This window comes from Nycticebus coucang, chromosome 16 (assembly GCF_027406575.1).
Source record: "Nycticebus coucang isolate mNycCou1 chromosome 16, mNycCou1.pri, whole genome shotgun sequence".
In the NCBI taxonomy this organism is placed as follows: domain Eukaryota; kingdom Metazoa; phylum Chordata; class Mammalia; order Primates; family Lorisidae; genus Nycticebus; species Nycticebus coucang.
In genome coordinates, this window is record NC_069795.1 from 56,858,778 (window position 1) to 56,871,974 (window position 13,197).

At 38.7% G+C, this 13,197-nt stretch overlaps 1 protein-coding gene across 6 annotated transcripts in view; it reads right to left on the reverse strand.

The window, feature by feature from the left end:
* The window catches only part of CD47 (CD47 molecule), a 71,131-nt gene extending 58,182 nt beyond the window's left edge, over positions 1-12,949 (reverse strand). For all 6 annotated transcript variants that reach the window (XM_053564482.1, XM_053564480.1, XM_053564479.1 and 3 more), the window contains exons 1-2: positions 12,760-12,949; positions 1,717-2,064 (exon numbers count right to left, since the gene is read on the reverse strand). In XM_053564482.1, coding sequence (XP_053420457.1) covers positions 1,717-2,064; positions 12,760-12,805 — 394 coding nt within the window. In that variant the 5' untranslated portion in view covers positions 12,806-12,949. The remainder of the gene's footprint in view (positions 1-1,716; positions 2,065-12,759) is intronic.
* Between the last annotated feature and the right edge of the window lie 248 nt (positions 12,950-13,197).

Sequence of the window (13,197 nt, forward strand, 5' to 3'; positions counted from 1 at the left end):
CAAAGTCCCCATGATGGTGAGTAGCCTCACTATAACAAACGGGTATTGCATAGTAAGAGTACTGCGTCATTTAACATTTTTTTTTTTCCCCCAGAAAACAATGGGTGCAAAATCATAGCACCAGATGCTGGCAAGGATGTAAAGAAGCTAGATCACTCTTATGTTTCTAAAGGGAATGTAAAATGAAACTGCCACTCTGGAAAAAAGCAGTTTGGCAGTTTCTTTAAAAACCATACGTACACTTAGCACAACAACCTAGTAATTGTACTTCTAAACATTTATTCCAAATTAAAAACTATTTCTACATGAGAACCTGTACACAATTGTTCATTTGTTATCACTGAACTAGAAACAACCAAAATGTCTTACAAAAGGGGGAAGGGTTAAATAAGCTGTGATATACTCACACCATGGGACACTCCTTAGTAAAAAACCCTTATGTCTGACACATGCAACAGCTTGGACAGATGTCAAGGGCACAACCTGAAAAGATCACCTACTGTATGATTTCATTTATAAAACATTGTTGAAATGGCAAAATTACAGAGATGGAAGACAAATTAGTGTTTATCAGATTAGGTATAATTGGAGGTGGGGATGTGCCTGCAAAGGTTAGCATGATGGAAACTACATTTTGTCAGAAAAACTTTTAAGGAAGTATTAAATTATCTATCTTCAGTCACTCACAGTAAATCAGACTGACTGATTAGATCCCTCTTAAAAGGTATGTGAATATATATTTATTCTTTAAAAAGTGCCTTAGCTCAAATTAATATCAAGAGAAAAAGCTACATTGTAAGATTTCTGAACAGAAAAACTGTCTGAATTCTCCTTACCTACTGTGAGTCATTCTGCCATTCCTCATTGCACACAAATCCCTCTCATATCACTCTAGGCTAGCTTTACTAACTTTATACCTTACAAAATAAATATCCTAGGAAAACACCTAACGCTTACAACATTCCTTGATTTACCGAGAACTTGTCCACATGAGAGCTCATTTGATGCTCAGTAGACTCTGTAGAACACATAAACAGTAATATCTACTTTTATCCCCACTCTGAAGATAAGGTCGCTTGGATCCAGCCAAGTAACTGCCCAAGGTTGCAAAGGTGAATAGTAAAGGCTGAACAGGGGATATAACTCAGAGCTCCTGACTCCCAATTCTACAATGTCAAAACATTTCATCAAACTGGACACCTCATTCTCAGTCTGGTAGCAGACATTTTATAATAGTCCATCAACCTGAACTGTTCTGATCTCATCTAGAACACAGGTTCTCAAAGTATGATTGATCTCAAGATCAGTAATATGACTGATGATTCTAAACAGAGATTTCAAAACACAAAGTTAGAATGTACTTGTATGTGTCTGAAGAAATCAGCCAGAACTGCAAGAAATGGCAAGGAAAAGAGGGGAGGGGAGGGAAGCACTTCTGATGGTGGCAAACAGGAATGCAGAGTAGATGACCCTACAGTCAACTACCCAAATAGAAGTTGTCTAACCAAAAGCCTGAGACCCATACAATAGACAAATTAATAGTAAATGAGTGTCACTGCAGAAAGCAGAAGGGTTAGTAAATAGGACTCATAATCTTAAAGCTACTATTAACAGCCTGCTTTTTGATTCAAAGGAGCTTCCAACCCTTTACCTCCTTTCTAATAGGATCAGGTTGTAACAGGACAAATGAAAAGGAAGCTTTTAGAGAAGTCTTACCAACACGGTATTTTACTTCTACGGTTGTTTCGCCTTCTCTGCTCAATACCGTTACTTCACAAGTGTAGTTTCCTGCCACAGCATTACTCTGATGCATCATCAAGGTGGCATCTCCTTTTAGCAATTCTGAGATGTTGATTCTTGAAGTCTTAAAAGCAGAGTCGTGAGTGGAACGATTGTAAGATCCATCAAAGGTGTAAATGTCTCTTCCTTTAAATTTCCACTTCACGAACACTTCATTTGTGTTTTCTGCCTCCATATTAATAACAAAGCATGGGATGGCAATAGTCTCATTGCACACGGTATATTCTACAGATTTTGTTTTGTTAAATAGTAGCTGAGCTGATCCTGAAAAAGAAAAAGAAAAATATTTTATTTAATTATTGAATTCTATAATGTAAGATCTTAGGTATGTTAATCCTTAAATCCTTAGAATCAAGAGCAATATTTCAGTTGTTCACTTATGTAAGCAGTGTGTAGCAATGGAGAAGAAAAAACCTGAAAGGTAGAAAGCACAAAAAAAATTATCTTGATATTAACTTGCACAGTGGTAGACAACACCGTAACTGTTCTTCATTCATTCTTGCATCTTGGGAATCATTTCAGGTGCTGTGTTGGAACACGCAGGGGTAGTATCTGGCTTTGGAAGCTTTGAAGTAATCATTCCTGCCTACTGATATATGTAGAAAAATATTGCTCCTACCATGGGAAAATTTTGAACAGAAAATCAAACCAAATATTATATTCAATCTCAACTGCAATATATACTTCTAAATAGAAACTGCTGAACTGATACGAAATTTATCTCTATCCTTATGCTACATTTCCAAAAAAAGTGGCAGGTTCTACTATACTTCAGCAACATGTATACAAAGTAAAGCAGATGAATCAAATCACATCTTTCCACTAGGATGGAAAGTCTTAGAATACTAATGAGAAAAAAACATTCTCTGTGGCTATTTTCTCATGGCAAAACATAGACAGCAACAGACATTTTATATGCGTGTTTTACAAAGGCTTATATACAAATGAATGGCATTTTCCCACCCCCATGTTTCTTTGATATTACAGAATAACAATTCCCAAATGCATATTACAGGTATTTCTTCCTCTAAGAAACTGTACACCACTCAGAAAGGTAAGAAACAGGTTGAAACCAAGAGCAGTTCCTGCTAATAAGTAAGAGTATATCCTAACAACTCTTCCCAGTAGGATGAACTACTAGGGACTGTCCTCCGAAAGAGGGTCTAAGTAACTAGATGAAATCACTCACCATTCAACTAAAATGTACAAGAATGTGGGGAAACTGCGGTTGTCTTCCATATTCTCCAGCCAATTAGTAACTCTTTCATCTAAATAGCTAGTTGGCTTTTCCCACAAAAAAGCAGAGCACTAACAAATATAAATAAAGTGTCAATTTTGTTAATAGTTCATTCTCAAGATTCTTCCTTTTATATAAACTGGAGTAAAAATCGGTGGCAAAGAATATTATTTTCTAAGAATATTATTATAATTTAATAAATGCTCATTGGATTAAAAGCAAGGATGCAATAGAATATCAACTGGACAGTGTCAAAAAATCTGAGTACAAGTCCCATCTCTGCCACTTTTTAGTGTGCCGCCTGCAGCAACTCACTTTCGGGTGCCTTAGTTTACTCTCTGAAAGGAGAGGATCAAAACGAAACCCTAGGCTACTTCACAGAATTGTGAGCAAATGGAGGAAAATGGATGAGCAAGTGCCCTTTAAACACTGTGCTGTAAGAATGTAGGGTGATACTATAAAAACTGGATAATCTGACATTTTAATGAATGCTAAGGACCTTCTCTGACTATCCAGACTGTTCTATTTCTGGGATTGCAGTCTGAACCAAACTGTGGACATTCACAGCTCACCTCTTCCCAGTTTCTAGTATTTCTAGCCATCCAAATACTAGAAAGGCCCAGGTAAAACTTGGGCTTCCAAATTGTATTCTTCAAAACCTTGGAGTTGTGAACTACTTTCCCTGAGAGAGAAGCATTGCAGGGGGGAGGCCGCGGTATACAAGGAGGGAGTAAAGGGGTAATGATGTTAGAATTACAAAGGCAGGCAAGTGGCAGAAAATGTGGTGAAAGACTTTGAAGTGGATACAAAGATTACTGGGTGTCCTCTCAATGGAGTGATGGGCACTGTCTAACAGATCCATTAGCATGGTCTGATTCTACAGGCGCCTGCGCCTTTCTCTGACTTTGGGCTATTTTATAATTGTGTGAGTTGCAGAAAAGTGACGACAATGCAAATCATTGTTGTCTATACACATATAAATAAATTTTGTTCAGCAACTGATTTCTACCAGGTGGGAGAGAAGATCCCAAAATAATTACATTTCACTGCCCTGAGAATATTGGCCAATTTTGCATTTATTAGCAAATTCATTTCAGCATTCCTGATTGCCTATAAATGTGCCTGCTTTTCTGATGTTCTTTTAAAAGGGTTTTAACTTCTTGTTGGTTTGCTTGTTAACGAGTGAAATAAAATCTTTGACATGTGTTCATTTTATATCTACATGAATAACAGTTTTACTTTTAAAAAATTATCCTTTAAAAAAAAGAGATACAAGTGAAGAGCTCAGTTATCCTATCAAACTTTTTGAGAAGGCTCTAAGTAAGCAAGAAGTGGTTGGTGAACACTTCACATCTTCACAACTTATGTTTAGAGAATGATTTTTCTAAAAAATAAAAAAATTAATTGCACTGCATTGCCTGTTCTAATAAAATCATTTTACAGCTGAAACAATTTAAGTACAATAAACGCTATCAGTAAAATTTAAAATAAAATTGACCTGGATAAGCCATAATTTGAATAACCTTTGCACTAATAATAAGGGTAGTTCAAAAATATCACTTCAACTGTTAACTACAACTTCGACCTCCATAAACATGTATAAAAACTATTAACTAATAAAATTATCTGATTTGGGGTTTTCTCTTTTGCCAACTGCCTTCTGATGAAACAGTGAAATGAAAAAAAGCAAATCGCACATAATTAACATAAATAAGAAAATTCTGAATAAACAGATAAGCTTATGGCAGTCTAAATCAGAAAGAGAAAAATGTAACCAAGAGCAATCTAAGAGTTACAAATTAGCGAAGAAAAGTGGAAAATTACTTTATATCAAATGGCAAAATATTGGACTGTGCCAGTATGGGTGAATACAGATCACCAACCCAAACCATCTCAGACGGCAGTTCCGGAAACAGCTATGAAGTGGCAGAAAAGGTGCCATCCATGTAGTCACAGCCCACAAGTCCAGCTTAGAAAATTTAAAAACGCAAAAAAAAATTACCTGAACAATGGGATAGGATGTGGAGAAACAATGATAAAAATGTAGAAATTATCTTTTAGAAGCTCACAATTTTCATATGGGGGATGATTAAGTACTTTATACGATAGCAAATCCTAAGTGTTTTCCTTTCTGTGTGAATAAGATCAATCAGTTTTATAAATTTTTAGGAAAATTTATGTTGCTACTAGGGAAGCACAGAGAGTGTCATGGGGCTTTCAAACTTTTACCTTTTTACATATTCCCCCATGTAAATTTTCTCTCCTTTTTTTTTTTTTCTCTCCTTTTTGACAACTCTTAAATCATTCTCCTTTGCCTCTTACCCTATGCCCTCTAAGAGTCCTTCCTCCCTATGTCTTCATTCAAACTGAATCCTTCAGAGGAGGATCCAGAACTTTCCAATACTCCCCACCTATCAACTTACCTGCAACTCCAACTATCCATGCCTCTTTCCCTCCCACTTTCTCCTTTTCAAAATGAATTTCTTTACCTGAGACCTAGTTCCCATTTCTGCCTCCACACCCATCTATCTCCTCAAGGACTCTCTCTAGTTGAGTATCAGCTTCTCATGTCTCCATATCCCATTTGTAGAGTGCTGTGTTTTACTTTAAGTCTTTAAAAAAAGTGCTTTTATATTCTTCAACTTAAAAAGAAAATTCCCTTACACTCACCCCTCTTCCCCGCATCCCAAAATTACAATGTATATGAGTCTCTTCACTCCAACTCACACCTTAAATCTTTGTCACCTGGCTTCCACCCCTTCATGCCTACTACTTCTTTATCAAATTCACCAACAATCCCTTGTGAAAAATAAAATGTGCAAGGTTCACTTTCCATCTTGACTTTTCTACAGTTCCTGCACCAGTGGGAAGCTCCTTTCTTGCTCTGGTCTCTGGGCCTCTAAGGTGTTTCTTGATTATGAATTTCCTCCTGCTTTCTTCTGATTATGAATTTCCTCCTGCTTTCTTCATTGAAATATATTTCTTGATTCACACTAAATGTTCATGTTTCTAAGGACTTCATACTAAGCACCCCACCCCGACCAATGTTCTCTCCAAATTCCATGGTTTTATCCACCTGTACTCTATTTTTAAACTTCACCAGGCCTTCCCTTTCTTCTAAACTGCAGACATTGAATGGCCAACTGGCTGTTGTACATTTCTACTTGAATGTACTATAATTACTTCAAAGTCAACATGTCTGAAAACCTACTTACCCCTCCCTACCCTTCACCAACATCCTCACTGGTAGATATTTTCTATTGAAAATAGAAAATTTTCTATTATCTACCAGTCAACCAGACCTAAAAGTCACAATAGAATCTTCCCTTTCCTTAGCCATGGAAAAATTTTGCTTACTTAATAGTTCCTAAATTCAACATCTGTTGAATGAATGATTAAGACACCCATCTTTTCTCCCTTGAACTATTATCATAACCTCCTAAATGGCTCCCTGCCTCCATCCTTAAGATTTCTCCATCTCAGCCCCAATATATTTTTCACAGTTCCTAAAATAACTGTTCTAAATGCAAATGTAAATTCCTTTCCCTAATATACTTTAACAACACCCTCCTGCCTTTCCAAGCTAAATTCTTAGTACATTAGCCTCAAATACAAATGAGGTCCTTCAACATCTTTTCTAGCCCTACCTCCAGTATTCCCTCATTTCCAAACTAAGCTCCAATCATAATGATCTTCTTGCAATCCCATGGCCATGCAAATGCACTCTTATCTCCATACCTTAGCACATGCTGTTCCCCCAGCCTGAACAGGCTTATACTGTTCACTGGGTATACAAGGGTGTCTAATAGGTAAACAGCACATTCTGGAGTCAGACCCTGGTTCAAGACTCAGCTCAAGCACATCTTAGCTGTATAACCTTCAGCAAGTTACTTAATCTCTGTACTTCAGTTTCCTCATCTATGAAAAGTGAACATTGATAGTCTACCAATATTAACGTCATAGGACTTTGTCAAAATTTAATCAGAAAACAAACTTAAAGTCCTTATTCTAGTACCTTTCACATACACAGCAAGTGCCCAATAAATGGCAGCTATGGCTGCTAACTTTTGCTCTTCTTGCTGAAGCACAGTTGAAATGTTCAATCCTGCTCCCCTTCCCTATCACCACTCTACTGTATTCCTTCCTCCTCATTGCTCCGTCTCCTCCTACCAAGTCACTGTACCTACTCCCAAGCATTATCATTACTGTTTACTTAACTGAGCCATTAACCTCAGAGGTAAAACAATGTCTTTATTTGGTATTCCAAGGATTTAACCCAGGGTCCAGAAAGCAGAATACCTTTCTTATGAATGCAAAAGGTTTTAAGCATGAATCTAAAGAAAGGGAAATCTAAAGATCACATGGCAGGAGATTCACTCTTCTTCCATACTTCAAGAGAATCTTCTACTGTTTCTCACTTCTACATACTTGGTCACGAAACTGGGAAGCTGCATATTTTAATGGAAAAATTCAAATCAGATGCATGGTTGGGTAGAAAAGTTCCTTAAAAATCCCATGAATATGTCTAAGAATGATCTTCCTAGAGGGTGCTGTTCGCACCGGGTCTTGAAGAATGAGTAGGAATGTTCTGGAAAAGAGAGGGCTTTCTAGGCAGAGTAAGTAACATGTATACAGCGGAATGAAAAAGTGAACTGAACATAGAAAATTATTCAGGTGAGCTCTGGGAAATGAGGTTGAAAAAGACGGTTAAGAAAATTGTAAAGGCTTCCTTAAATGTCATGCTGAGAAGTTCAGACTTGATAATATTACGCAACAGCAAATCACTTAGATTCATTTTCATTTTAAAAAGTAACATTTACAGAGTATGAAGGCTAGACTGAGGGCAGGAAGGGAAAGGAGAAAAGCAGACCCATCAAAAGAATACTACAACAGTCCAGGTAAACAGCAACTGGAGAGATGGCCTAAAAATTACAGTGATCAACAGAAGTCAGATGTGGAAGGTGAGGATGTTAAAGAGGTAAACTTAAAAACTGTTAACTGAAATGGTATGTATAATTAGTTAGATTGTGGATTAATTATACGGAAAAGAGACTTAAAGATTTGGGGCGAATATTCTTTCAATATTTATTAAGCTGAATATTAAAGTATCTACAGCACAATAAAATGAAAATATACAGTAGATCCAGGGATATATGAATCTGGATTTAAGAAGAAAGCCCTGAACTATAAATATTTGGTAATCACCAAGAATAAAGCTAGTAATTGAAATTATGAACATAAACAAGATTGTATGGCAAATACAGCAGGCGGCAGAGAATAAAACCTTGGGGAATACCAATATTTATGGAGCAAATAGACAAATGGGAATAAGCCAAATAAATGAAAAAAAAAAAAGTAAGAGAAATAGGAGAGGCATCAAAGCATACCCGTACAGACAAAGGTAATGTCTTAGCATAGACAAAATAGATGTTCTGTGGGATGAGTAAAAACAGCCTCTGGATTGAAAATGACATCATTTTAGTTTCTTTATGTGTGGCAATGTCAATGGACTAGTGGGATCAGATGCACGCTGCATTTGGGAAATGAATGAGAGAGGAAAAGAAGCATCAGTAATTCTCTTTCAATAAATTTGGCAGTCAAAGAAACCAGAGGGAGAAGGTAACAACTGAGATTGTGGAGGTGGGAACAAGGACAAAAAATGTTGTTTTTTCTTGTGGGGGGGGTTTTCTAATATGGAGTGAAACTTAATCACGTCTGCAAGTGAAAAAGAAGATCTAAGACGCAAGATTTAAGAATTAAGTTGATAGAGCAAGTCTGCAAGACAGTCACAGTGAAGGAGTGGTAGATAAGTTGTTCTTTCCTTGGGAGAGGAAGAAAGTATTCTTCTGAAATTGGGTAAGTGAGGAGAATGAGATGAAGGCTGTCTAAGATATTATAGATTTGTTTAGAAATAGTGGGAGGGAAGCTGAGGGAGTCCAAACCACACACCACTATTTTTTGCAGTGGAGTAGGAAGTTAATTATCTGCTCAAAATGGATGCCACTAGACAAAGCTCATGAGTAGAGACCTGCCAGGAATGAATCCTACCAGTTTCTGCCCTGGGAACAAGCCCCCAGCATGAAGACCTAAAGTCTCAAAGTAAATCAGGTTAGGGACAAAAAGATGATCTAATCAGATCTTTCCTCGAGGGAGACTAAAATAAAGTTCTGGGGTATAGTAAGGGAACCCACACATTTTATATAGTTCTGACTCAAAGCAATCTCCCCACTGGATTCAGTAGTGGTCTTAAAAGAATGGAGGTGGTCAACTTAGAATTACAAGGGGCAGAGCAGTTTAATCCATAATTGTGGTTTTACTGAGCACTTAAAATATATTAAGAACCACCCCAAGGGATAAAAACAAAATATCACTACTGTCTATAAACTATTTTTTTAAGTTATTAAGAGGCATACAGTTTGGCATTTGTCTATCTGCCCAAGAGGGCCTTACAAAGTGCTTAGAGCATAGCATTAGCTCATATACTTGCGTGAAATGAAAAAAGCAATTCTGACAGATCATGCACTTGCCAAACCCTCTGCATTGCCTTTTAACCTGCAGATGTGATATGTATTCAAATATACACATTACTTCTCCTAATCTAAACCTCAAACCCTGGTATTGAGCAGATTCTAAGTCTTATGCAACTGCCCCATGGATCTGGAAAGAAATACTCAGAAATGAGTGTCACTCCTAATTTCAGTTTCACATTCATGTAACCACAAAAAGGGAAAACCAGTTTCTATTGTATTAATCTAGGTATATCAGAATCAAATATCCTGGGTCTCCCCCCCCCTTTTTTTTTTACCTTAGTCTAAAAAATTGATCCAATGCTGTTATTCTTATTTCTTTATCATAGAAGAAAGATCTTCACTAGTGCACAAAGTAACTTTATGATAACCCAAGAGAGTATTATATTAAGCTATAATATAATATAAGATATAAGATATGAAAATAGAGAAATTTTTATCTTCTATAAAAAGCTAGGACAGCAAAACCCAAGCCAGGTAAAATGGCTAACTGAAAAATTACATCACCAAAAGAATATTACTGTATTTTAAAACAATACCTGTACTAGCTATAGCTGAAATCACATTAAGGAACACAAATTTAATTTTGGTAATATGAGTGATTACTTTGGACTTTGAATATTTATCCATTTGGGCGGAAAATACCTATTTTTCATCTTTAGAACGTGGCCTTTCAAATCTCCATTAACAACTCAGTGGCAAAGATAAAACATCTGCCAAAACACAGATGACAGCATGAGCAAGTGTCCTAATGGCAGGCATTTAGCGTAATGCTTTACACACTGCTTCTAGACTGCTGGGACAGCCCCATAAATAAGTACTTTTAAATAGACATTTACTTCCTTAAAATGGCAACTTGTATTTAAAAATAATATATTCTTTAGGAGAAAAGAAAACATTTTCATTCAAACAAGCCAAATTACGACTAGACTAAGAAAATAAAATTGTTTTAAAAAATTTAATCATGTGGACTTTTGATTTTAAATGTTTACCTTGAACAAAGAAAAATCTACCATTAAAAGTCAGTTCATATCACTATTGTTATTAATTTAAGGCTTTATTTATTAGCTAGTGAATACCACCAAAACTGTTGGTGTGTTTTTAAACAAAGTATAATTGGAATATGGGGGGCACAGGGAGGATAGAAACATAGTAATTCATTCCACATCTCTTAAACCATTACACTGGGTTGCAGTTTCCCTATAATTGGATGAAATGGGTATATGTGATAACTTCTTTTACCACAAAGGTCACTGAAACCGTAGAGGTTGCTAGGAAATGGCTTGATTACCAGCGCTTTACAAGTAAAACTGAAAAAAAAAGAAAAGCCTTCATTACTAATGAATGTATGAAACTGTGCCTTTCTTAATCATTCTGGATTCTAAATTCAGTCCCCAATCCCTTGGCTTGTAACTACTTTTGTTCTAAGACTATTAACATCGCTTCATACACGGTATGTTTCAAGCTACATATTAAACACACATGGACCTATTTTATCTTAGGACAAACATTATCATTCCCTCTTTTATATTTCACATTTAAAGAACTCAAATGCATAATGCCTGAGTTTTTTCCAGGTTAACATTAACTAAGCACAATAAAATACTACAGATTAGGAATTTTATAACTCTGTGGGACTATTGTGTGTAAATAAGTGCCAATTATATGATCTTAACTTCTACTAAAGATGGCCTAACGTAATACCTCTCCCACAAAGTACCATTCCAACAGTTCTAATCTGCTTGAAAACAGGACCCTCCCCGTTTTAAAAATAGTACACAGTTTACAGTTTTTACAATTCAGACTAGTTTTGAATCAGTGATATTGTATTACAAATTTATATTTGGTTCAATATGAAGGTTTTCTGCTTATACAACAGATACCTGAAAACAATATTATTTTGGTTATAAAGATAGTAATGGCAATAAGCATAATAAGGAAGACGACAGGAAACATCACCTAACATCCACCATAGAGGTCTTGATTATTAACAGCTCCAACATGCCAGGATGAAAAAGGGGGAGGAGAAAAAGTGGAAAGCAGGGACTTACGGGCATCTTGGAAATAGCTCAAAGTCACAATCCTTTAAGAACACCACATTGAGGCTAATAATCTCTTTAAAACCCAATTAATTTAGCATTCTAGGTAAATGTAACAATGCTGTTACTGGCACTCAAGTGCAATTCTGAATCTCACAGAAAGTTCACAAAAGGCTCTACAGATGTGAAACGTGAACAGGCACTGTACAACCATGCATGTCCCTGTTCCTTCCTCATTTTTTTTTTTTTTTTTACAGATGAAGCACGCGTTTTTAAAAAGCTAAATGGATTCCAAAAGCTGGGGTGGGGTGAGGTGGTGTGGGAGGCTCCTTAGGCATCGAAAGACAACAAATCCCACTCTGCTACACGTGTTTTTTCTTGAGGTTACAGTCTTCATGATTTCAGGCAAAATCTAAATTACTTTTAAAAGATTCCTCCAAATAAAGAGGGAAAACTTCAAAGTACAATTTGGAATGTAAGTATTGAAGTGGCCGATGGGGCGTGGGAGGGGGTCACGCCAGGAAGCTTATTTCTAGCATTAAAAACAACAGCGAAAAATAACGCGGCCGGAAGATTCATCTGATTAAATGCTGAGTTGGAAATTAAACTAATGTGTCCTTTACTTCCCCTTTGCTTTTGTTTTCAAAAAGAAGCCAAACAGCAGAAACCCCTTCTTGTTGACTTCGCCAAAATGCGCACTTGCATCGCAAGAGGCCCTGGCCCTCCTCCTCCCTCTGTCAACTCCAAAGCGTGTAATCTCCCGGAAGGGAGAGAGGTGCGAAAGAAGGGGTTCCTGTTAGCTGCCACCCCCTCGCCTCCGATCGCGCCTTTTCTTTCTTCACAGTTAATTTCTGCGCGAGGTGCGCGGTTTGGAGACTTCCTGGATGTGAGCATTTGGCGATGGAGAGTGGGGTGAAGGAGATGAGACCCGCTCTCACTCTCACTCCGGGGGCAGAGGAAGACTGAGGAGAAGCAGGAAGGAAGGGGGCGCCCGACTCCCCGCGGGGCCCTCCCACGTCTGCGCTCCCGGCCCGCGCGGCAGTCGCCCCGGCCACCTTCTCTGGGAGCCTCGGGGAGGACTGGGGCTCAGCCCACACTCCCGCGGGGGAGAAGAGCCATCAGCCGCAGGGCTGGGGGCGAGGGAGCAAGTACTCACCGCAGGACGCCGAAGCTAGCAACAGCGCCGCAACCAGGGGCCACATCTCTGCGCCTGCTGCGGGGTCGCCGCCGCCGCCGCCACCGGTGTCTGGAGCAGCCGCCGACGCTGTTTCTGGCAGCACCGAACACCGCCGCCCGATGCTAGCAGGACCCGCTGCCCAGGCTGCCCGGCCGCGCGCATGCGCGCTCCCACCGCCCTACGCCCGCTCCACCGCCCGCGCGAGCCGCGCACGCGCACTCGACCCCGCCCCGCCGCCGCGGCTGTTGACGCTGCGATCTCCCCCCCTTGCGGGCTGTGGTCCCGGCTCCCATCCACTCCGCGGAGGCCAGATGCCCACTCCGAGGCGGTGGCGAACGCCCAGTTTCCTGGTCACGTCCTGCCGCACCCGCCACGCTCTGAGGTCTGTGTCCTCGCCTGCCGCAGGAGGTTGAGCCT